Source organism: Maylandia zebra, linkage group LG12 (genome assembly GCF_041146795.1).
Source record: "Maylandia zebra isolate NMK-2024a linkage group LG12, Mzebra_GT3a, whole genome shotgun sequence".
Taxonomy (NCBI): domain Eukaryota; kingdom Metazoa; phylum Chordata; class Actinopteri; order Cichliformes; family Cichlidae; genus Maylandia; species Maylandia zebra.
The window spans coordinates 14,105,734-14,131,620 of record NC_135178.1 but is presented as its reverse complement, the minus strand read 5'-3'; the positions used below and the strand labels follow the sequence as shown (position 1 = coordinate 14,131,620).

General features: G+C 41.8%; 1 protein-coding gene across 4 annotated transcripts; it reads right to left on the bottom strand.

Moving 5' to 3' along the window:
- Nucleotides 1–470: 470 nt before the first annotated feature.
- On the bottom strand, nucleotides 471–24,703 carry LOC101464761 (rapamycin-insensitive companion of mTOR). 4 transcript variants are annotated; one of them, XM_076890726.1, is made up of 38 exons: nucleotides 24,624–24,703; nucleotides 24,451–24,498; nucleotides 22,929–23,026; nucleotides 19,531–19,595; nucleotides 19,177–19,308; nucleotides 18,941–19,004; nucleotides 18,344–18,470; nucleotides 18,034–18,203; nucleotides 17,589–17,656; nucleotides 17,219–17,286; nucleotides 17,044–17,126; nucleotides 16,580–16,667; nucleotides 14,810–14,900; nucleotides 14,637–14,703; nucleotides 14,419–14,499; nucleotides 14,198–14,298; nucleotides 13,516–13,675; nucleotides 13,182–13,283; nucleotides 13,055–13,101; nucleotides 12,813–12,948; nucleotides 12,503–12,702; nucleotides 12,242–12,368; nucleotides 11,791–11,955; nucleotides 11,586–11,662; nucleotides 11,409–11,487; nucleotides 10,925–11,034; nucleotides 10,748–10,835; nucleotides 10,525–10,617; nucleotides 10,311–10,417; nucleotides 9,924–10,153; nucleotides 8,692–9,781; nucleotides 8,352–8,468; nucleotides 7,435–7,742; nucleotides 7,115–7,321; nucleotides 6,862–7,014; nucleotides 5,533–5,656; nucleotides 5,302–5,440; nucleotides 471–5,205 (listed from the first exon to the last, which is right to left on the bottom strand). In XM_076890726.1, the coding sequence occupies exons 1-38, from the start codon at nucleotides 24,670–24,672 to the stop codon at nucleotides 5,125–5,127; spliced, it is 5,340 nt and encodes a 1,779-aa protein (XP_076746841.1). In that variant the 5' UTR covers nucleotides 24,673–24,703; the 3' UTR covers nucleotides 471–5,124. The 4 variants fall into 4 exon arrangements, with proteins under 4 accessions (XP_076746841.1, XP_076746842.1, XP_076746843.1 ...); XM_076890727.1 differs by having other exon boundaries at nucleotides 7,435–7,694; XM_076890728.1 differs by lacking the exon at nucleotides 8,352–8,468.
- Nucleotides 24,704–25,887: the final 1,184 nt, after the last annotated feature.

The following is a 25,887-nucleotide window of genomic DNA, read 5'->3' as shown; positions in this document are numbered from 1 at the left end:
TTCTGAGATATGATGTCACTAACCTTTTCTTTTAATTTCTAGCTCCAGGTGAATTGACACATGGGAGTGTGTCAAAAAGGGGGAAGATGAGTTTTAACATCAAACAATGGTTTTATGAATATTCTATGACTTTATTTGTGTGTTTAATAATTTAGGTATGGTAAAACTTAAGCTTGTAATGACCCAAAAGTTCCCAGACTTTTTTAGAGAACCAGTGAGAAGTTTAAAGCATGATTTGCATGTTTAAGCATTAATGATTGAAATAAACGGAATAGCGTTTAGAGCAGGGGTATTAAACTAAAATTTGAGGAGGTCCAGTTGGAGAAAATCTTCTCAAGCAGAGGTCCGGGACATCATAATGTCTAACTTACATTATGATTGTGATAGAGAAGCAACTTTTTTTTTTTAATTTTTATTTATATCTGAACGTATGAACAATAGACTGTCAAATCAATGAAAATACAAGTTAAAACATTTCAACAAAATTTATTGTTAACACTGAAACACACAGTAGGCCTACATTAGAAATAGGGCTGCTGTTTAAAATGAATTAGAGAAAATAAATAAAATGGCTAAATTGTGCATCTTAAAACAAAGTGCTTAATTTCAGAAAAAAAAAGTTTCCCTTTTTCTTTACATTTTACATCTCGACTAAACAGTCTCAATACATTTTCAACAGATAACATCAAAACATTTTAACAATTTTACAGTTTCTCTTTCTTTCCCCCTTATATTCCACGTCCCAACTTTCTGTTGTTCAGTGAGAGAACTGAGCTTTAGTTCGCTCTACTAGGATTTTAAATCTGGGCTGGAATGGTGTCAGGGCCATTCTCATACACATGTGTAGGTGCTCATTGGTGATCCTGGAACGATATTTAGTTTTTATTATGTTCATTGTGGAGAAAGCTGCCTCACAGCTGTATGTGGAGCCAAACATGGTCAAGATGTACAGGGCTACTTTCCTCAGATTTGGGAAAGCTGTCTCAGAGACCAATTGGGGCCAGAAAGTGGCAGGTTCAGTTCTTCCAAACTGCTCTTTCAGGGCCACATCTGCTTGGAGATCAATTAGTTGCATTTGAAGAGGCCCAGCATTTGCCCACTTGAAGTGCTGTGTGACTTCCTTTGAGAACCCTCTGACATCAGTGATGGCAAATGGGTTCTTTATGAACATGGTGAGCTGCTGTCCAAAGCTGAAGCTATCAAAACGTTTGCTGAAGTTTTCAATCAGCTTATCAACAAAGTCAACAAAAGAGGACACATCTCTCTGTCCCTGAACCTGTTCCTTCACTGTTGGGAAGTGTGCATAGTCTCCTTGCAGGTCTTCTTTGAACACTTCAAGTTTCCTCTGAAAGCAGTGGACAGCTGTCATCAGTTCACAAATTGAATTGTCCTTGCCCTGCAGCTTCAAATTCAGTTCATTCAGGTGTGAAGTGATATCAACCAAAAAGGCCACAATATCCATGTTTTTCCCATCATTTAAAAAGAGAGAAAAGTTTGTTGCTTTTTGACTTTCCAGCTCTTCCAAGAAAGCTGCTACTTCACTTCTGATGGACCAAAATCGCTCCAATGCCCTGCCTTTGCTAAGCCATCTCACATTGTTGTGAAGCAGAAGATCATCAGCGTGTGCATCAACTTCTCTGAGAAATTCCCTGAGCATGCGATGCTGACAAGAAGAAGATGCCCTGAGAAAATTAATCATTTTCATCATTGTTTTCATCACCTCAGCATACTCGTCTGACAGGGTGGAGCATAACACTGACTGATGAATAATGCAATGATAAGAGATTAGCTCGGGATTGTCCTCTTTCATTCTTGCTACAGCTCCTTTCTCTCTCCCCATCATAGCAGGGGCTCCATCTGTGGTTATTGAAACCACTTGGTTTGGCTCTATTCCTCGCTTTGTTAACATTTCCTTAATGGCCAGGTAAATATCCTCTCCTCTTGTAGTGCTGTGAAGGGAAGTTACACCTAGCAGGTCTTCACAGAACTCTTTCTTATCATTGTTGAAGAACCTTACATAAACTAACAGCTGAGCATTGTCAGACACATCAGTGGACTCATCTACAGCCAAGCCTACACATGGTGTCTTATGAATAGCTTCTTCCAGCTGGGATAGCACATCCTGAGCTAATATTTCACTTCTCTTTGTGGCTGTTGATGCTGACATAGGTATTTGCTTTATTTTGTCATGAAGCTCTTCTTTTTGTTTACCCTCAAGTAATGTTTCTGCTACTGCACTCATGCACTCTTTGACAACACCTGCAAAGGGCTTTTTGTGTTGACCTAAAATCCAAGCAACTCTGAGGGAACATTCATGAGCACGTTGTTGGGCGGTGAAAGAACTGGTTAAGATCCTTGTGGACTGATCATATTGGGCTCTGAGACTGCTAATTTTCTGGGACCTGAGTTCAGACTTGGGTGGGTATGATTGTTCAAAAGCTTTGTGCTTTGTCTCATAGTGGCGTTTGACATTGCCACTTTTAATCAGTGCCACGGTTTCTGAACATATGAGACACACTGGTTTGCTGCTTGCGGCCGGAAGAATGAACAAGACTGAATGGACTGACGCATACGTCAGTCCATTCAGTCTTGAAAGTTCTATTTTCGGTGTCTACTTTTCTCTTTTTTGAAAGCGCCATAGTTGTTTTACCTCTTGTGACTCCCGCTCACGTCTTGTCTCACTGTATCGTTAATCGTCTCGCTTGTCATTCACCTCTCACCATGTCTTTCCTCTGTCTGTGTCTGCACTCAGCGTTGCGATCGCCTTGAATGCGCAGATGTGATTAGCTAAGTAGTTATTACGTGGGTGGCGTAACTCGCACACAATTGTTGTATGTTCCCTGGTCTAATACAATGTAAGGTTACTGCTTAAAATTGAATCGCCCCGTCAAAATTAAATATAATTTAATATTTTGTTAACTATAGGTCCGGGTCCATATAGGATGGCGACTGGGTCCGGACTCGGACCCCGGTCCGCCTGTTAGTGACCCCTGCTATAGATTTATCCTCTAGGATTAAGGAGTGTAAAAATTCAAAAGGTCCAACTTATAAAACTTAAAAACCATCAGCAGCATCTCTGCCTACACTTTTTGCTTTGTCTCATAAATCTCTTCTTAAAACACATATTTGGCCTTTTGGAACAGTAACTTTAATAAACATGCTATATATGAAAAAGCTGAGATTGTTATTGAAACTGTCAAAGTACGGCAACACTGAAGGGAAATCGTGTTTTAAACAGCAGATAACTTGATAACTTAAACATTAAGGAACACTACCTATACGTAGATGTGCCCAGCCTAATTTTTGAGGATTTTGTTTTACCTAATTTAAATGTTTCTTCAAAAACAAAAAAAACCCCAAAACTGTAACTGTAACAATATTAGCCGACTTATAAGAGATTAACACAGTAAATAATGAAATAAGTTGGATTTTTAAATAATATCAACTATCTTTGGGTATTTCAAATTTTGTTTTATTAACAATGCATCCCTTTGATAGGATTGTATGTTTCTTTAGGTCACCAATGCCCCCAAAACATACTGTACACATTATACAAGGGAAACCACGATTCAGGCAAAAAAAAAAAAAAAAGGAGAAAAAAAAAAGGAAACGTTTAAATTATAATACAGTCTTGAGGAAAAAATATAAATAACTTTTTTCTTCTCTGGTTGAGCTCACTCTATGGTACAGACATATAATAAATAGATCGGATCTGACATCACTCAGCTGATCTATGAATCATCTCTCTATGAGTCCATTTGTGTAGCAGCAGTAGAGCAAAAAAAAAAAAAATTAAAAATTAAATAAAAAAATAAAAATAATTATAAGCCAATGGAAACCGAGCTCCCCTGTTTCCCTGGAAAACCTTTTATAAATCCTTTAGTCATCGCTCGCGTTCCCCCCTGTGAAACTGCATGGTGGAGGCAAATCCAGGGGTCATTATAGTCCTACAACGTAATGGCAGCAAGTAATGGCAACCTATTTTTAAAAAGGTTTTACAAGCAAGAAACACGTTCAGGTGACATTACAACTTCGCCATGCTTGTTGGACATGCAGTGGAGGTGAAGCACAAAGGTAAGAAGGTATAGAGATGGGCAGCCGCTGGGTTTACACAGAGTTTGGAAACACGTGTGAGCAGAGATTGGGACTGAATCTACAATGAATCTTCCGAGCGTCTTTCCAAGGATCGACCCACTTCCAGAGAAGCTCGCTAAAAATGCAGTGGAAGAAAAAAACCACGAGAAGTCCTTAGCAGGTAAAGGATGGCATAAACTAGCATTAAATTACGTGCTATTCTTCTCATGTACTGCGTGAGGGTGGTAGATATAATGCTTTAGAAAATAGAATACTAGTGATGTTTGATTGTCTGAGATACAAGAACTAGAAAAGCAATTGGCTACCTGTGCTGACAAGAGGCTACAGGTTGTAAGAAGTAGAGAGGCAAGAGAAGCAAAAGCACATATCCGGCTAGAACAGATCACGAGTTGGGGTGGGATATGAAGGCTCCAGGTACGTTTTAAAATCAGCAGGATCCCTCTGTAGTGTTTTGTCAAAGAAAAGAACGCAAGGTCTGAGGAACCACTGGGCAGACACGACGACATGACTTATTTCATTACAGAAAAGAAAAAAAAAAACAAGACCACCTCTGGAAAGAGGAGGGAAAAAATGATAGTTTTTTGTTTGTTTTTTAAACACAGCTCGAGTCTTTGTCCTAATGATTTAGCTTGTCGCTGAGCATTATGTTGATGTATTATTGAGTGTTGCTCGACATCGCCAGTCCATTTGAAAACAGTATTTGGTTAAACTGCTCCCCCTTTTTCCCGTGTTTTTATTTAGAAAAAGAAAAAAAAAGTCTGAGACAGCATTAGGCGTGTCGGATTACATTTGTTTATAGATGCTGACGTCCTTTGTTTCCAGCTCGTATGTAAGGTGACTGATGACCATCTCCTCTTTTTCCTTGGCTGTGGTGCTGTTAAAATCCACCAGAAACACATCGAAATGCCCCACCCCATCTTCAGAGCCTTAACTCATATTATTTCAGTTTTGTCTTCCTTTCAGGGTGATAAGAAGCCGGGTCTGCAGCTGTGCAGGGAAAGCAGGAGGGATGGGGGAGAAATGGGATGATCAGGATTCTTCAGGAGGGTCAGCGTCCTCTTCAACAGGTTTTGGTTGCTTTGTCAGGATTGCTTCTGCTTCCTCAAACATCTGGGGAGAACCAAAAGAAGAACAGTGATTAAACATGTAAGCACAAGGACACAGTCCGTTTTAAAAAACTTCAAATCAAGTTTCAATTGATCTTACTGGCATAAATTGCACATCCTGGAAAAGTTCTTGTATGAAACGTCTTGAGGTCAGGCGAAATGCACAGTGGGATAAGAGATGAGAAACCTCAGAGTACAGGCAAATGTCATCAAACGCATATGAAAACTTCTCTTTTATCCTGAAGAGAGATGAAATATTTTAGAGACCTTGGAAAAACAACTTTAAAATGCATCCAGAGTATATGCACAAAAGGGGGAAAAGGAGCCTTACGTCAGTAGTCCTGTTTCGTGGCCTTTGGTTCCTACGGAGGAGCTGAGGTTGATGATGAGGCGGAGCACCTCCTTCCTCAGTAAGACTCGAGAGGCGGGGCCGTCCTCGGATATCGCCTTGCCACCTGAGGGAAGCAAGCGAATATTTATACATACACTCTTATTTACGTTCACAAAACCAAGGGACTCATTATCACCCAATGGCACTTTATAAATAAAGTAACTCAATTAAAATATAACCCCATCTCCTCATAATTTATTACTGTCTCTAAAATTGGGTTTATTCATCATACAGTGAATTCTGAAGTGTGTGGGATGAGAAGAAAAACAGTCAAATCAGCCTGCAGCATGCCAGGTTTCCTAGCAACATTTATTGTTTATACATAGTTTGATATAAAAACTGCTATAAACTGATCCAGAGCTAGCGGCATGTGATTGATTGATAAAGTTCAATAAAACGTGATTAATTATTGCAGGGCTGAGTGGGTTGTTGGAGACGTGGCAGAGCTGGGTGGAGTGTGTTATTGGACACAAATGGGGAACTGGACTGGTTGCTGGCTGTGCGGGGCAGTGTGGGAAGCGCAGCTGAACTGGGGGGAGAATCCAGAGTGTGGAGAACTAATCCATAAATGCAGAGCAGAGCAGCTGAGTGGGGCGGCTCTTGGGCCTGAGCAGGAGAGCTGAAAACTGATGCAGAGCAGTGTGGATGATGAGATTTGTTTGACTCGTTAATTCGTTCAAATGTGATTCTTATTATGTTGGAACCAACCATGCAGTGATCTCAAGTCATTTGTAAAACTAATAAACTCCCTAAGACTTCATCTTAAATACTTATTCTGTTACATCATTTCTTGGAATAAGAAACATTGAATGAAAATTCAAAACTAAACCTTCAAGAAATTACTTCATTGTCAATGTCTGGGAGTTTGGGTTTAACTTTTATTTCTTATTAATGCTGCAATTTTATGCTGAAGTATCAATGTGTGTGTGGGCTTTTGCATTTGCTTATTCCACAGAACTGAACTTTAATCAAACATTAAGGACTGAATATTCCACAGGGCACAAAGTTTGACTCACTTGTCCTGCCACTGGTCATTTTAGGACACTCATCAACAAAAAAAAGATTAAACTAAACAGACTTTCCTAGTTAAATAAAGACTTCCTTTGTCATTCTAATTTGCTTTGATGGTCTAGAGAAAGAGAGAGGAAACAGGTGGAAAGAGAAAAAAGGTCCAACAAATGAGTTGATGGAGAAGGAGACAGTACGACTTTCAACTGGAACAAAGCAGCACTTTTTAATTTAGCATATTGTGGTTATTTGTGAGCTTACCAATGACAATGTCACCAGGTGTAGGTGTGCCAGAGACTGAACCTTGTGACACAGCAGCATCACTGCAGCCTGACACCCCAGAAAATTTTGACTGTGGCATCACCTCCAGGCGGTGGCCGCTCTGGCCTCCCCATGATGGAAAGTCGACAAAATCTGCGAGAAAAGATGGGAAGAAAAAAGCATTCCTTGAAGTATCTGTTAGGTTCAATCCGCATCCGTTCAAATGACTGAATGTGTGCGCGTGTCAGCTTACCTGTACGAGAGTGTGTGCTATTGATCAGTGGTTGGGTGGGGTATCCAAGGACGATCGCTCCCACGCAGTAGAGGCAGTTTTCTTCAGTGTGAACCTGCAGGCCCGTCTCCTCTGAGCCCACCATGTGGTTCGGGGTGTCTCCTCGGTGCACAATCAGCTCTGAGATACTAAACTGCTGCTTCAGCACTGGGAGGGCAGGACGATCACCTATAGAGGTGATAAGCACCAACAGAAATCAGTCTCTTGTCTTTGTGCAGCTTTGTTTCTTTCTTTCATAAGCTTTCAATAGTTTATTTAATTATGTGCAAAGTGGACGTTACCATCGCCGTCACCGAAAAGAAAACGTTTCCGCTCTTCCGATGGCGGGCTGATCCTCTGCTGAAAGTAGGCAGAGTCTCTGATGTGGAACATGTCATGGATGTCCATCGGCAGTGCAAGGCCAATGTAGTCGTCGTTACATCCGAAGGTGACGCTGGAGACCATGGAGCGTACTGAAGAGCAGCGGTGCAGGGTGCTTTGGTTGATTGGACTGAGTAGCTCTTCTTTATCCAAAGAGGCAAAACTCAGAGCTTTCAGAAACCTAGGGAGGGCAAGAGGAGAGGTGCGTGAGAGGATCCGGGGGGAGAGGCTGGGAAAGAAAAGGAACATGGGGAATAAATGGGAAAAAATGTTTGGTAAAAGAACAGAGAGGGGAAACTTTTTTTTGCTGCAGAACGCCATCAGAGCAGCGGCAGCAAAAGACATTTTGTCTCCATTGTCTGAGGTTTAAAGTTATAAATGAATTCTTTTTCTAGTGCAATCAGTGGGTAATGTACAGGTTAAGAGTTATGAACTCATCTGTTACACCTTTGTATCAGAGGTTTAGCTCTTTTTTCACACTCTTTCACATTTCCTTATTTTCTGGTCCTGCTTTTTGCACTAACTTACCTTACCCACCACATTTTTTCTATGCATGACTTATCACTGTGATGCATTTATACTAGACACATTGTAAAACATCAAATTGCACTAATCTCTACCTGTTTGCCATTTATATTTTTAAGTTGGGGTCACAGGGGGGCCACTAGAAATTCACCAGTCTACGTGGGACTTACTTGCACAACAGGAAAGCACTGATGGATCAACTGTAGGCAAAGAGCAGTTAGTACTCTACTAAAGCAGCAACAACATATTGATCTGTCTGGACTGGTGCTAGAAGCTACATCTCTAAAGGAGGACACAAGCTAGGTCCACCCACCGCGGTACGAGTGTTCTGGACAGCCTGCGGTACGAACTTACGGCGCTGGGTTCTGGACAGGTAACCCTCCTATCTGATATCCTGACAGACACAGCAGAAGGTGCACAAAAAGACACCCTTCACCCCCCCCCAAAAAAAATCTGTCATTCCAAAGGTACAAAAAAACTAAAAGCGAAAACTCAGGTTCAGGCATGTTTTTAAACATTCTTTAGGCTGACGGCTAACATCTTCACGTGGCACCAAACCTAAATTAAATACGCTCAAAAAGACAACAGAATAATAGAGATGGGTTAAGATGTTCCGTTTCCATGAAGCAAACCCTGCAGTGGAGCCGACTTACCTGCGGGGAGTTAGTCTGGAATCGAGACTGCCGCTCTTCATAGTGATGGTGTCTGTGAACAACACATCTTTGGCAGGTGAAGCCAGCGCTTCACTGTGAGACAAAGATGGGTGTATCCTCTGCTGCTGAAGCCTCTTCAGCGTAGCGTAGCCCAGCGCGTCTCTCGGGCTGGTGTACATGAAGCTACAATCAGCCAGGCTTTTTATGGTGGTCACTGAGGGGGACTTGAGAGACTGAGCCCGGCGGGGGAGGGTGTGGGAGGAGCCGGGAGGTACCAGAGAGACAGTGGAGGACTTGGACGTGGACATGTGGTTAGTCTGTGACTGGGGGGTGAGGGATGAGAGTGTTTTGACAGTCTTGGCAGACACTACTGTGTTGAGGCTCACGCAGTCAGAGGAATCCGGTTCGGCCTCCGGATGCTCCGGGTTACCAACGGTTTCCCGAGAGGGACTGGAGCTCATGGAGCTGATGCCGCTCGTTGTGGTGTCCGTGTTAAAGCTCTGACTGCGGCTTTTAAACTGAGTACCTCCGCCACCCCCTCCTACATTGCCTCCGCTAGAAGAGCCGCCATCTCCTGCTAGACGCTCCCGGCTGCTCTGCTCTCTCTCCCGGCTATGTTGCTCTGCAGCCCCCTGGCCTCCGAGAGTACTAAGTCCGAGGCCTGAGCCTCCTCCCTTCGACAGCCTGCCATCCACCAAGTGCTCCTCTGAGCCCCCTCTTGTCCCAACAAATGATGTCTCCAGACTGACCGTTGGACTCTTTGGCATTCCTCGGCCATTAAAGATAGGGGTAAAGTCCCCCTGGTTTGGGCTGTAGACAGAGGGCTCTGTCACTGTCCTGTTCCGCCTCATACTCCCAGTCTTGAGCTCAGTGGGGGTTCGGGAGCCCGATGGTGTCTTGGGGTCACTGGTGGAGCGCAGTTTCTTGCTGGGGAGAGACAGGGAGTTCAGGAAGCGAGTGCGAACGAAGCGAGTAGAGGCCAGTATTGTAAAGGGGCTACGGTCTTTGACTGGTTTGGAGTGTAAGTATAAAGAAGTCTCATCCGACTGGTCCAGAACATCACACTTGTCATCATCCAGGATGTACATGTCTAAGAGAAATGAAATTAATTAAAAACGTCCAACTTCTAGCAATAATTACTGATTATTATAGAGATCTGTTAAAGAAACAAAACATAAATTTCAATCGTTTTGGAGAACATGGTGACAAAGCAAAGGCAATGTGCTACGTACTTGGTTGAGACTCGCTCTCGCTGTTGTGGCGGGAGCTGGTGGACTCCGAGTTTAGACTGAGCGTGCTCGGTACTGAAGAAAGTTCAGAGGTCAGCTGCGTGTCCACTTCGTCTGGAGTGACGGGCCACAGCGTCCTGCGACTGTGTCTGACTGCATCCCAACCGAACTGTTTTAGTACCTCACAGCCCTGCTTGGTCTTGGTGATCACACCCAGCACATACACACATGTCCTGTGGACACCAAGTGATAGTCAAAATACAAAATACTGCTCTATGAAATTTAAAAAAAAAAAAAAACACACACAAAAAAAAAACAGTCTGACGTTACATGTTCCATAGTAACGCTTTTAAATGTAACTGAATAAAAGACAAAGAAAGAAAAGCTCACCCTCGCACTGACAGCACCTCACAGTGCTGAGCCAATGCAAGGATATCAGGAATGACGTTCTCCTCCTGCAGGAGATTCAGACCCCAGTTTGAAGAGCCAATGTTGCCCTGAAAAAACAAAAAAACAAAACGAAAAACAACCACAATCAAGCCCATGTCTTTGTATTATCATTAAAGATTAACTTATGTGACACGGATTAATCTGCGTTACTGACTAGTGCCCAGAGAGCAGCTTTGAGCTGTTTGATGCCCTCCCAGGTGTCCAGCATCGGGGAGCGAATCGTGTAGCTAAGGTCAGGCACTACACTCTGGAAACAGATGGGGCAAAAATAAAAGACAAATGGCACTTTAGTCCTACAGAACAGCTGAATGATCATTTTTAGTTTAAAAAAAAAAAAAAAAAAAAAAAGAGAAGAGAAGAGAAGAGAGAGACCTTACCTGAGCCTCTAATAAATGACAGCCTGTCTTATCGTGAACCAGCTGACCATACAAGTGCACAGGGAGATAGACGTTTGGTCTTTGTAACCTGGAGACATGGCCAAAGAAATCAGGCACAGTCAAAAACCCATTCACTGCTACAGCTCATCGAATGGCCCCAAATTTCACCCTTCTTACCTTTGGTTGCTGCGTCTGACGTAGTTGTCTCCATCGACAGGTTTGCGGTAAGTTGTTAGTGCTTCATTGAGCTGCTCCTCTATCTGGTCCACATACTTAAGATTATACTCCTGCAATGCACAGTCTACTTAATATTCAATTCAATTCAATTTTATTTATAGAATGCCAAATCACAACAACAGTTGCCTCAAAGGTGCTTTATACTGCAAGGTTAAGACCCTACAATACAAAGAAAACAGAAAAAAACCCAACAATCATATGACCCACTATGAGCAAGCGCTTTGGCGACAGTGGGAAGGAAAAACTCCCATTTAACAGAAAGAAACTTCCAGCAGAACCAGGCTCAGAGACGGGCAGCAATCTGCCGTGACCGGTTGGGGTGAGGGGAGGAAACTCATTTGTATGTGTCCTTGTTATAGCCACATGATTTCAGAATATTTTAAATGAGATTTCATTAAGCTGTCTGCTGATATTTGAATAATACCTTTTGCCATTTATCCAGCTGTTTGCTGACATAGCCCCTCTCATTGAGGTAGGAGAAACCTTTAGGAATGGACAGGAACCTAAAAATGCAGGGGAAAAAAAGATGTAGAGTGTGTTCAAGAAGGACTATTTCAGAGTGACACACTGTTTTTGTAATGTTGTAGTGGTAAACACCTACCTGAGGAGCAGTAAGAGGCCTTTGTCTCCCAGGTGGGACACAGCTGGTTTCAGCTGGATTAGAGCGTGAAGGTTGGCCTGTAAAGCAGCAGAATGGGCACGAAACGAAACTGTCAGATAACACGATGGGCTTAATCTTATCTGCTTTTGCTATTTTATTATTTAATTGCTTTGCTGAGAACAATCTAAGCGGCATCATCACTCACCTTGTCTTCACACGCCTCATCCAGTATGTCCAGGGCCTCCATGGACACAGCCTTGTTGTGGTCGTGAAGCTGTGTGACCAGCAGCTCCATGCCCCAGCTACTGAAGAACTCCACGCCTGCACGCAGCAGCACGCGGAGGTGCTTGGTAGCATACAGCCTGCACGTCTGCACAGCGAGACAAGAAGTATTGTGTGATCAGGGGTAGTGCGAACATTTAATTGCCAAGAGGCCTACGACTTCTCAGAAGGTGTGGTGGGTGGAGGAAAATGAGGTGATCGGGTGTGTTTAGAAAAAGAAAAAAGGGCAAGTTTGGCAATAGATGATTCAGTTTATTTTATGCCTGCAAATGTGGCAGTGTGATAAGAGGTTGCTGACCACTGTGCATGAAAAAAAAACAAAAACTTCCCCATTACTACTAATTACAATATTAGTGTTTTAACAGCTTGCTTACATCAGTAGAAGCAGTGAGGATCTTGGAGAGGATCACTCTGGCCAGACCATCTCTGCTGTAGTCCAGTGTGGATACAGCGAGTTTCAGCACAGCATCCTGGTTCTTTACAGAGCACAGATTCAGCAGGCTGAAAATAGAGGGGAGAAAAAAAAGTGCAAATGTCACCTTGCAGGATGTTTTTAATCAAACAGCTCTGACACAATTTCACTCTGCAGGCCTGGAAAAGCTCAAAATAGATTAAAGACTTTTCTGCTCACTCACCACTGAAACAGGCCACATTTCTCTAGTAGTTTGACTCCCTGTGGGTGTGCCGAGAGCGTCCCCAGGAAGAGGAAGTAGTGTTGGCTGAGTGTAGTGAGCAGGCCATTACTCTGCAGACAGCGCTCGGGCTTCATTCCAGAGGACGAGGAGAGCCACGATACCATGTCCTTCACCAGGTCCTCCAGGTAACCCTGGCCATCCTGGTTGATGGCGGGGGAAAAAATAAAGCGTCAAAAACAAAGGTGGGTTCGTAAATGACCAAAAAGAAGAAATAAATTAGAGTACGAGCATCAGTGTAAACCTCTCTAACCTCATCGGAATCCATGAGGAACTCAACAAACTGACAGCCAACCACAGTGAGTTGTCTGGCCTTTAGGTGATCCAACGCAAGCCCTGCGTACAACTTACTACTGGGCTTATAAAAGTACAGCAGCCTCCGAACAAACCTGCATCAGACAAAAACAAATAGAAATGTAAAACAGGATGTGAGAAAAACACGCTGAACAAATTCAGTTTCTTGTAATGAGCTGTGGTTAAATAAAAAAGGCTTACTTGTGCATCTGTTCATCTTTGTTGTTCCTGAGGTTTACATTTGGCCACTGAGAAGACAAAAAAATACCCTTTTACACATGTAAAAACAAAACATCGAGTCTGTGGTGGTACATGAGAACAGCCTGACCTTGAGGATGGTGGCAATAAGCAACCAATTCCACTCCAAATTCTGCTTGTGGTTGAGAATCTGACTGTCTCGCAGATTCATCATCAGTGCTTCTTCTGTGTCCTGAGCACAGAAGCAGAAAAAACAGAAGCTGTAAATATGAAAGTAAAACTACTTTTTTTTATTTAAATGTTTAAACTTTTGGCTTAAATTGTTCAAATCAGGTTTGCAGCAAATAACAGCCTCCCTCTTTCTAGCTACACTAAACACACCACATACTTTGCAACAAACACACAGAAGCCAAAGCCAAGACCAACCGTAAGATGGAAAATACGTAAAAGATGTTGATCTTTACCTTAATGACATAGATGTCTTTGTGGACACGTGAATCTCTGCGGTTATGTGACGACACAGACTTGCGAATGATGTGGTCCAGATAAAGACTGTGCGGTTTCAAACCTTTCTTCTTCTTCTCATGGAAACGTTTCAGATTGTTGACGGCTGCACTTGCTCGCCTAGAGCGCATAGAGACAAAGATGGAGGATGTTTTAAAAGTGGTTTAACAACTAGTACGTATTCAAGTAAATCCTACAAGTTAGTCGGCGACCAGTTGGCGAGTAGTGGCTGGATGAAATTTTCAAAATGATCGAGTTGGTGTGACATGGAAGATGCCAACGTTATCACTGAAAATGCACAACTTTGAACGTTGAAGGCGAACAGATCCCTTTTCTTCCACACGAACTACAGGTGACCACGGCAATCTGCTTGCAACCAATGTAAATCCAAGGAAGCTTATTGTGCAGCACCCACTTTTCAACCTCCAGCAACCACTCGTCAACCGGTCGTGGACACGCTTTATTAGCGACTGATTGTTACCAGCGAGTCAATGACCAGTCTATAGCCCTGAAATCAGCACTACTGATAAGAACATCTTTATGAGAGAACACTGCAAAGAATGATGACTAAAGATTAGAGGAAATTATTTTGTTACAATAAAAAAAACAAGAGTGATTGCGTGTGTGGCAGTTTGTACTCACAGTCGTTTCTCTTGGGGGATGTCAAAGGAGGCTGCCATGTTGATGAGAGTGGGAAGGCAGTGCAAGTGGTGACTATGGGAATGAGGAAGGATGGTATTTGCCTGATCAAGAGAGAAATAAAACCTTGGTGAGTATAGCAAAAGAAGCCAAAGGAGTCAAAGAAACAAAGATATAGCTTAGAAACTTTTAGAAATGCACAAAATTATACTTTTTTTTATTACCATGTGTAAAAGGTCTCCCAGAAGGATGGTGGCTCTGACAGCAAGCTGGTCATCGCTACTGGTCACAACTTCAACAAGGCCCTACAGTATCAAAAATAAAGGCACAAGGAAGGACATCAATATAAAAGCCACCCAAAAGCTGTTAATACAATACTGTGAAACACACACTCCTAGCCTGAGTAAATTAAACCTATTGTGCTTTTACTGTGTCAGCTCACCTCTAAAAGCCCGCTGGAAATGAAGGCAGAAAGAACAAATGCCAGGTAGTTGTCCATTAGGTCAGGCCTAATAAAGGGAGCAGATAAAAATCATTTTATGGCTTGTTTACACACTGAAGTGACAACAGTTCTGTCAATATATTTCATTTCTATCCTGTGCTTTCGTTTGTCACCTAGAGCGGGCCCGATGGGGTAGGATAACTTTGGCCTCGGCAGCAACAAACCCGTCAGACAGTCTCCAGGTGTCCTGGAACCTGGCGGGGTCTGAAGGAGAACAGAGCAAACAGACCAGTCTGTCAGTGTGTGTAAAACATGGACCTACTAGGGGTCTAAAAGAAATTTTGTTCTACATTTAACCAAAGGCTGTACTGAGATAACATATGAAATGCTGAAACAAAGATTTTTTTTTAATCTTAAGCAGGACAAAATGCTAATTTTTGAAATTGATTGCATTAACACATTTCAAAAAAGTGGAGCTGGAACATTTTTCACACTATGTCAGAGAACAAAAGCACAAACGTGTCGTAGTTTCCTGGTGATTTAGAATTTAAGCTAACTTTTTTTTAGTTCAAAACACACCAAATGTAGTCAGTGGGTCACTAAATGCATTTTATTATGTAGACATGCAGACTGTGCTTCGGTGCTGTCCTGCTAAATGAAAGCGTTTTCCTTCAAATGGACTTTATGATCATGTTGCTCCAAAAATTTCTACCTTGTGTATCATTAAGCATTATTTGGGCCTTCACAGATTTGCCCAGTTATCCATGTAATGTGCACTAATTAATCTCCAAACCCCAGCAGATCCTGGTAATAAACAAGATGGCCCCTCTTTACACTACAGAATGAAGCAGATGAGACCACTGGGCAGCTTTCTCCCTCCTAAATGAGCTCTGGTTGGCTCAGGAAGGACAGCTGGATTTTTGGATGGTCTAATTTGTATCTGTGGATCCAACTATGAACTGTGTCCACAGATAAAAATATTCAGAAGTGTTCCTAAACTAGAAGTCCCCATCCCCTGGGACACGAACAGGTCCCGGTCCGTGAGTCATCTGGCACCAGGCCACAAGAGTTGAGGTTCGGGTGTGAAATGTATGGTTTTCAGGGTTTTTATCGTTAACTCTGTTTCTGTGTTGTAGTTGTGTTTCTTATTTTGAAAGAAATATTTGCGTGTTACCATAGTGACCAGAGAGCATTAAGGGGCAGAGAGGAGGATGTTACTTTCATTGTTGTTGGCGCATTTCAGGAGGACGCAGCTAATAAAGTTGCACAATAACACAGTGAATTTGCGTTTATTATTATATTTACAAAACACCACAGCTTTTGTCTTGGTCGTATCATTTTATTTTGTTGTACCTTAAAGGCCGGTCCGTGAAAATATTGTCTGACATTAAACCGGTCCGTGGCGCAAAAAAGGTTGAGGACCGATGCTCTAAACCCAACAAAAACCTGTTTTTGATGCAGTGTCACACAAGGGCCCGAAGACCACGGTCATTTAGTGTTGGTTTTCTGACGCTGTCTCGTTTCCCATTTTCTCCAAATCTTTAATGATATTTTGTGCGATAGATGACTAAGTCGCATTGTTTTCTGCTTTTCTTTTTCCAAATTACACATTTAGTGTTAACTGTTTAAAGAAAAAATGTTCACACTCAGTGGGCAAACCGAGTAAAAGTGCTGAGCCCCTCTCATCTTTACTCATGAACAACTCAACCTTTCTGGGAATGTCTTTTCACACCCCGTCGTGTTACTTATTAACCTAACAAGCAGTCAGATCTTCAACCAGGTGTTTTTTTTCCTTCTTATATTACATAACTGTTCCAATCTCATGCTTCCCCTCTTAACTTTAGTGAAATGTGCTATTTACATCAAATACTTAATATAACAGTTCCACTGCTTGTTTTTATATGGGGATTAAATTATTTGAAAATTAGATATTTTTTACTTACCAACACTTAGAAGGGCTTCAGTGAAGTCTTGCGTTACAATGGGCACAGGAAGCCTGAATATCTCATATAACACTTCCAACAAGCCTTTCTGCAAAATTGGTTAAAAATAATTATATAGATATGGCAAAAGCGGCATTGTTAAGTAGCGGAAAAGAACAGTTAGAACTAATGTTAATGCTGTGTAAAACAGTGATTTGCAAGCTTGAGAGAACCCAATGGTTTGATAAGATGGCATGGCAAAAACACTCTGTGCTTTAAGCCTCTGAAGCCAAGCAGACTTAACATTAGTAAAAAGGCTGTTTCATACAGGAAATTTTGGTTGATTTTTAATTTCTAACGCAACTCCATCTAACCGCTGCACAATAAAAACAATCGCTTGATTGGAATCTTCACAGGCAAGAATCAGAAAAATCTGTGTTTTTGAATATCAAACTTCCTTAAGGGCCAAACATTTTTTTACTCACCCTAACTTCCATATTTGGTATGCAAAGTAAGCCAATTAAAGACTGGATTCCAGAATTTCCAGCCTTGCATAGGTTGATAATTCCTGAGACAAAAAAAGAGAGCGAGAATAGGAGATATTTAACAGTGGGTATTCCTAACAAGTATGTACAGTAAGAATAATATTAAAGCCCTTACCGGACCAGGAGCGGAAAGCAGCCACTATAGCCATTCGGCTGGACAAAAAACGGGCTTCTCTGTCTTCCCTGTGAACAAGAAAAACACATGTTAAAGAGTGGACATCATGTTCTGTGCACACAACATCGTTATGATCTTTCAGCCGGTGGTTGTTCAGACTACACAACACAAACAAAACATAAAAGATCTTTTATAAAAATCTGACTTCACATCCTCTGGCAAGCCGCTGCAGAGTCAAGCCACCCTGACAACAAGGGTCGCCTAACAAAAACACTACACAAACCCTCCTCTCTCTCGCTCTCTCTCTCTATGCACAGTTCAACCACAGGCTCTTCATACCACCTAAACACACACACACACACACACTCACTTGAGTTGCCCCTCAGCCGTGTCTGCGTTGTGACGGTAGTGAAAATCAGTGAAAGGCGCGAGGATTTGCTGGAGAACAGAGAACAAAAACAGAGAAAATTGATGCATACAAAACAACAGTAAAGCGAGCTTCAAATTACATCTCTATTTACTACTGTCAGGAAAAATCTTGCAGTAATAATTAACCTGCTGCACATGTTATATAACATCTGTGTGCCTGCAGTGATGAGCTGCTACTGTCCCAAGTGTTTACAGACAATGAGGCTTTGGAGAAATGCTGTAACTGATTACTGTAAGCTCCATGGGAAAGAGACGGGCACCTACAGCTCTGCTAATCCTGACTGGAATGGCTCCCAGCACAGTGGCTCATTTTTAAACAGAAGCTTCTTCTCAATTCATAAACTATGTGTGTCAGTGTGTGTGTGTGTGTGTGTGTGTGCACAGACCTCCAACTCGACGTCAACACGCACATACTGGCGGGTGCGTGGGTGGTTGAGTAAGTGGAGGATAGTGGTGATAAGTGCTTCGTTGATGCGACTTAGTTGACAGTCTATCACACTCTTAAGGATGGTGCTGAGGCCTCCCCGTTTGGCCACCACCTCTGGGTTCTTCAGGGCTACACAGGCAATGGCGATAATAATAATATTAATAATAATGTCAAACAACAATAGTTCTCCACAAGTTTTTCTGTTCACCCAAAGAGCACCATGCATAGCAACCGCACCGGCCTGCATCTTTAAACACCAGGCACTTTACCTAGCTCGCAAACGATGGCGATGGCGGCGCGCACCATGCGGTCTCTCTCCTGCAGGCCGTCGGTCCCCACAGCAATTAAAGAGTTTGCAATAGACGTGGGGAAGAGCATTGCGTTGACAGTGATGATCTACAGAGGGAGGAAGAGGACGGGAACATGAGTCATCAAAACAAGTCACGACAAAGAGAGGCAAAAAATAACTTCACTGTTTTGCTTTTTTTATGGCTGCTTTTTGGAGAACTCCAGAAAAAGAAGATCAACTTTTGAAATGCCAAAACAGGATCTGACTATTCTGAAGGTCACATATTTAGTGCTTGTAAAACTGGTAGTGCCTTCAAGAAATTAAAGCTGAAACCACAGCACTATGACTCTAAGCGCTGTGTGAAGATTTACAGTAAACTACTAAACTATAAATAACCCCGCCTGCAGACACATGCAAACCATCCCCACTGACACTCCTGCTAACCCCGGGAGCTTTCTGGTGGCATTTCGCTGGCACAGGAGTGAGCAGTGAGGGCAAATTCCTCGAGTGACATGAGAGCGACTCTGCAAATGGTCAGAAGGAACAAAGATCACCAAAACACACGCCTTGTTTTTACCTTTCGGACAAGTCGTAGAGCCTGAGTCCTCTCACCCTCATTACTCTGCTGGATGTCAATGCATCTGAAAAAATCCACAATCATAACAATCAGTCATGTACCATGGTTGGGCCGAAGAAGAAGACTGGCTGAAGCATGGTACTACAAACACCCTAACAACTTAACTAAAAAAACCCAAACATTTAGTAAGATAACAACTGTTACACCTGACTGGGTGGTTCAAAGCAGGAGCTCACCTGGCTATCAAGTAATCCACCTGTAGTCTGAGGACCTTCTGCAGTACGCTGGTATCTCTGATGAGGTAGCGAAGCGCCCGCAACCCCGCAGCACGCACTTCTTTAGCTTCATTAAGGAGAGCTAGTCGCAGACTAGAGATTAAAAACAAACAATAAAGTGACTAAAACTAGAGCACGGACAACCTGACACAAGATATGACTATTTCCTTCATTACTTCATTGACTGGTACTTTTCAATCGCACATTCACGTCATCATTATTCCAAATCCAGAACAGCTTAACAGCCAGAGTAAATAAAAAGCGCACATTAAATAGGACACACTTACACTATTATCGGTAGCTGAGATTACTTACCAAATGATGATTTCTTCATATGTAAACCCAAAATTTTCCTCACGGTGGCCAATGCTGCACAGCAGCTATAAAACAGAAACATAAAAATGGTTTCAATATGGCCATGACTCCATTAGCATGGTTTTAGTGAAGGACGAGAGTAAATCGAGCCCAGTCAGGTACATGTTGATTTAATGGATAACTGTGAATGAAAAAAACGTGTTCAACTCATTTAGAGGCTCTAAGTAGGAAACCCATAGAGGCAAAACACTTGCCACTATTTGTCGCTTAAGCACATGCTTGTATGATAGTACGTCAAAACACAAAGGACATAAAATAGAGTCTTCAATAGTCGGACTAACTCTGTTGTATTGTTCTCTCATAGCCTAGATATGTGCTCCTATTTTCTCTATCCTATCAGGTCTGGCAGTCAGTGTGACCCTGTTTCCAGCATGAATGTCTACCTTTAGCAATTCCCTAAAGGCAGGTAAGGCTGTGCAGTATGTCGTAAAAAAAATCACATCTCAATATGCATATAAAAGGAGTACTCATCAAATACACTTTTTCTTAAATTTATTTATTGATCTGAGAGACCAGAGGAGGAGGCCAGAATGAGCCCGGGAAAGACTCCAAAGCGGCCCACTGGACAGCTTTGGGAAATGTGATGAAGCGCACAGACTTATGACCCTTTTAACTGTATTTTCATAACTTTTACAGCTTTCCTACTGATAAAAGACCCCTCACCACTGCTATTGATAATACAGCTAAGTAATTAAGTAACGTATAAACAATTAAATGAAAAAAGTTCCTGTTTTTTCCACTATGTACTATAACATGTTTCCATACTAGATAGGAAAAAAGGACAATGAAAAATTCACATGTTATAAAACGACGGTCTGGGCAATGAACTACTACTACTACTTTTTCTGTAATTTTACAAATTTATCACGTAGGCTCAAAGTAGGATGTATGTAGCCCACAATTCAAAATGACTTTACACGTATGATTTTGAGGATGAGAGACAATATAAATCTGTGGTAAACACAGTGAAATAATAAAATAAAGAGTTGCAGTACTTGTAACTATTAAATCAAAGAGAGAGAGGGAGACAGAGAAATTTTAAAATATGTAGCAAAACAAACAAAAAAATAGATCGATCACTTCTCCCTTTTACTGCAGAAAAATGGCCTTGTGGGCCCTTTATGTGGGAAGTGAATGAATCTGCTGTCACTGTGTAAGAGGTAACATTGCCAGAACAAAGCCACAGCAATTGCGAAGTATAAGCCAGAAGGGTATTCAAATGACTGAAATCAGCTATAAAGTGTCAGCCCCATGTTTCTATGTAATCATTATCCAAATCTTATGTGGAGTGTTTACATCTCCCTAATAACTGTAGAGCTGCACACAACAATTAGTGAGAGTGTGAACTCTAATCAATATTTTACATATTTAATGTTCCAAATATGGTCTTATATGTTCTGTAACATCGTTCTTAGAGGTACACTGAGGCTCCTTCACACAACAAGTCAATGCTCCTCCATCACAGTTGTCTATTCTGCCATGTGTCTCCTAATGAAAGTGAACCACTGTAGTACTTTTGGTTTAAACTGTTCCTCAAAGTTGAGCATAAATTTCCTAAAGCACAGCAGAGCATGAGGCAAGACGGAGCAGGGTGGAATGGGTGATGAGAGGCAAGAAGGAGTACAGGGTTGTTTTAAAACAGCTGTGATGTCAGAGCCCAAACAGGCAAATGAGAGGAGAGGAGAGGAGATGGGGACAGGGTGCACGTGATGCTCTCCGGGGGGGTGGGGGATTAGCTAACCCTCACTGTCCTGGAACCCTTATAAGGAATCGGAGTCATGGTGCTCTAATGGGACACACACACATCATGGCTATAACCCTCCAGTCAGTTGTAAACAAGAGAGTTAGGTGTACAGATTACAGGCACACAAACCCATGCTCTCACTCAGCCTCGAGCCTGCTCCAGTGCCAACTGCACAGTTGTAGGAGGGCCAGTACTCACTTGCCACACAGCTACCAACAATTGTTTACAATATGCTTATGACCGGCAGTCAGAAGTGGTCTGAGGCAGTGTGGTGAAAGAGGAAATCAGGATATAGCTATGATCAGGATTAAACTCTCCTGTAAACATGTGCATGGACAACTGCAGATACCACAAACCAGTAGTGTTCTGATAATACTGGTTTTTAGTTAGCTTCCTTAAAATACTGCACATCACTGTCTTTGCACACAGACACAGACAGAGCTGTCACAACAAAGTGAAGAGCAGACAAATACCTGCACTCAGATGACAAACTTTATACCAATTCGACCCCAGCGTAGTTGCAGACGGAGAGAGTGAAACTGTGGTAAATTAGACAGTTGTGCACATGGCTTTGATTTTTTTTTTTCCCCACCTGAGGTGACAGTCAGCAAAGCCAGTGTGCTCAAGGCACAAGAAAGTGCTAGTTTTCTATCTCACACTCATCTCGCAATCATTAACTCATTTTCTCCACCCCTGTTATTCCTGTTCAAAATAACAGGAAGGAGAGTACTCCAGCATGTTTTGGGCTGACAGGAGAAAAACACCCTCGAGAGGTCACTAGTCCTGACCAACAGGGCTGACCTGAAGGATGAGCGATAACACTAAAACAGATTTTTTTTAATGAGCAAAAAACTTACATTTCATACTCTTTTTTTTATTGCAGTCATTCTACAATCAACTGAAGAAGACACTTAGATGAGTGACGAAACGCTTCTCCCACTGAAAACACTACGTCCAGATGAACAGATTAAACTTTTGGGGATATTATAGCTATTATTCATCTCTGCATCAGTAACATTTACTGCTGTTAAGTGAATCAGAGCAGTTATACTGCATGGTCAAAAGAATTTAAAACCTGCATATGCTCACATGTGTTACAATCCATGTTAGGATATTTGTGTTTTAAGCCTTGCTGAACTGAAAATCCTCCTAAATCCTCTTTTTTTTATCATCCACATTAAAAACCAGAAGAGAAAAAAATGACTAAAGTAATCTTTTCTTCTTCTTTTTTTAACAAATCAAAGTCTCGGGTCCATACAAACAATAACCAGACACTATTAATCTCAGATTTCAAAGTCTGAGCGCTGCTCCAGATGCACATTAGACTGAAGTGCTCTCCTATCCCTCGAGCTCCTGTTATATTCACTGTCAGCATCACAGTGACAGGCACAACTAGGCCTGCTGGCATCAACACCCAAGAGGAAAAGATCAAGGAGAGGTCAGTGGTGACACTACAGAGGAGGAGCAGCTAATCAATCTTGTGAGATATCTGAACCCAGTGAACCCTCTCAAAAAGCTGCATGTCTCACAACATTTCAGCGAGGCAAAACTGTCTTTAAATGAGGCAAAAATTATCAGAGCTTGACAGCGTTACCTTTATGAAGTTGTTCAGGTGGCCCAGTTTTCGCATGTTACTGACTCCGTGCGGTTTGGCCACATTTTGAAGGATTTCACGGAAGTTTTCTGACGGTTCTAAAGGAGAATGAAAAGGAAATACAATGTAACTAAGGGAGGCGTTAAGCCATATTGCCATAATAATATCAGTCAATGAACCGTAATAGATATCCTGCAGGAAGGAAGTTGGTTTAGCTGGAACTAATGTAGAGTGTACAATCAAAACAAAGGCTAGACACTAAAATAGCCAGACCTGAGCGGGAAGTGTTTTTGTTTTCAGTTCCTTTCAACTATCCTACGTTAAATATTTTGACAAACGGGAACCGCATTTTAAAACAGAATCGTCTGAGCGTGGTCGACGCCTAAACGCCCGCTTTGCGTGGGATGACTTCCAGATATTGCCCTGCAAAACAAATGTAAACATCGCACAAACTGGGAAAACACCAGCTTAATGAGCTGCGCAGATCACTTTCTCCTCAACAACAAAGCGCAGCAGATGATAAGCCTGATTACGCTGCAGCTTGTCAAAAAGTAACAGCTATCAGTATTAGTCATCAGTCTCACTGCTCCAAACACTGCACTCAATCCATCGCTCAAAAGTGGAAATGAGAAAAATGCCAGCCCAAAGGGTTACTTTGGTAACAAGCATTTGTAAACATCACGAGCCAATCTTACAGTAAGTTATGAATACATCACATTTTAATTGATGCCACAGTGATTACATGAACTTAGTATGCACATTTGTTATTTCATAACTTTAAACCTCTGGGAACTGACATACTTTATTTTCCCCAGTTTTGGTATTATCAGGAAGAACATGTAAATAGTGCAAATCGCACTGAAGCAGCTGATAGGTTAAGTGTATAGACTCTCCTGTGGTGAAGATTTTAATGTTGTCAGTCACACATATTTCAGGTGAGCATGTCTCTAGTTGAGACGATTGTAATGAATCTAGCAGGGATCTGGGCCTCCAGGACTCAGACACCGCTGCTCCGTGTAAACAAACTGCTATGCAGTGTTGATGCTGGAGGAGTAAATCTGACAAGTTGTGCAGCTGTGTTATCAGTGCTCCTCTGGAAGAACCACCGTGTGTTGCCTCAATGCTTCTCGGCGCACAGCTTTCAGACTCAATTCCCCCAGCCAGTTAGCGATGACAAATACATGACTGCAACTCTTATGGCTACTTGGCTAAATAACAGGCTATCGTGCCCACTCACGCCGATCAAAATAACAGAGCGTCTTCATGGCTGGTTAGCTGGGGCAGCTAGCTAACGCTAACTCAGCTAGTTAAGTTAGCTCGTTGCCGCCTGTTGTTATGACATCGATAGCGACGTTTTTAGACCAAACAGTGAGGGAAAATGGCGAAATAACAACAGCAGTGACGGGTCAAGCGCGTACACTGTCTAGACTTTCACCACGCGGGGCTAGCGTTTGCAGAAATCGCCCTCATCCATTTTGAACAATAATCGCTTTCAGGGTGATGTGATGAAGCCTCTGCTTACCTCTGCTCAGATCCAGCGGTACGTTCTCCTCCCCGCTGTCATTCCGACCTGTCAAAAACACACACCACGGACACGCCGAGACATTACTCCAAGGTCATCGCGTGCGTGACAAAATCATATTTTGCAATATCCTGCTTTTACAGCAGCCGCTGAACCGAGGTTTTTGTGCTTACCTCGCATCCGAAGACTCCGGATAGGACGGCCGCGGAAGCTGGCCGCCATGTTTCCAGGAACATACACAACACCGGAAACTTCGCGGGTTATCGCGAGACAGCAGACGACAGAAGGACCGCAACAGATCCTCAGCAGACCTAAGATCAGCTGGATCCTCCTTAATATCCCTCTAATCTTACCAGTGATAAAAGCATAACTCTGATCTGGCGACTGTGTTAGGGTTAGCAAAGGGGGAGCTCAACGCCATATAATTTCTATCACAAATATTATCATTTCAGGTAAAGTTAATTTTTGACTTGCCTTATCCATTCATTTTTTATTGTTTAAGTATATTCTTCCTCTTCTTTTCCCTATTATTATTATTATTATTATTATTATTATTATTATTATTATGTCTACATTTAACATTGGTTTTGATTGGGAAAAAAAACCTTTCAATAATTCATGTCTATGAGTGGCTCCAGCTCGACCTTTCACATTTCATAGTTATAACTGATTACTTCGCTATTTTTCACACGTAAAATCTGTCAATAAACATTTAAAGTAGTTTATTCTGGTTTTTAAATATAATTTAATGATCTAATGTGCAAGTTATTATTATGCAGTTATTATTATTCATAAATTTTTTGTATATATCAAAAGTAAGTAATATCAAAAGTAAAATATCATATTGCAGCACAACTTCTTGTTAGTTAGTTTTTCCGCCGTTTTACTAAAGGCAAAACAGGTGTGAGAAAAGAATAATAATAACAATGAATGACTACAATGTTCAGCTTTTCAGGTCTTAATATCTGCAATAACCGTCTTGCACACTTGGTGTCACCCATACATAACAATGAACACTTTGTCAATCTGGGAGTGGACCGAAATGTGGCTTCACCATTTGAAATAAACAGACACTCTCTGAGTACACGCGTATTTTGTCTGTTTGCAAATTAATTTCAACTAACAATTGAATGCATGAAAGAAGGTGACTTTTTCTCTTACTCTCTAAAAGCAATGACTCTACACACACATTCTGAGCTCTACTCAATTTAATGGCCCAATCTGAAACATCCAAAGGACAGAAGTATTGTATAACCTATCTATCTATCTATCTATCTATCTATCTATCTATCTATCTATCTATCTATCTATCTATCTATCTATCTATCTATCTATCTATCTATCTATCTATCTATCTATCTATAATTAGTGAGCTAATCAGAAAAAAAAGTTAACGGTATGGCAGTAGCTTATAGCAGGCCTATTATATTTACATTA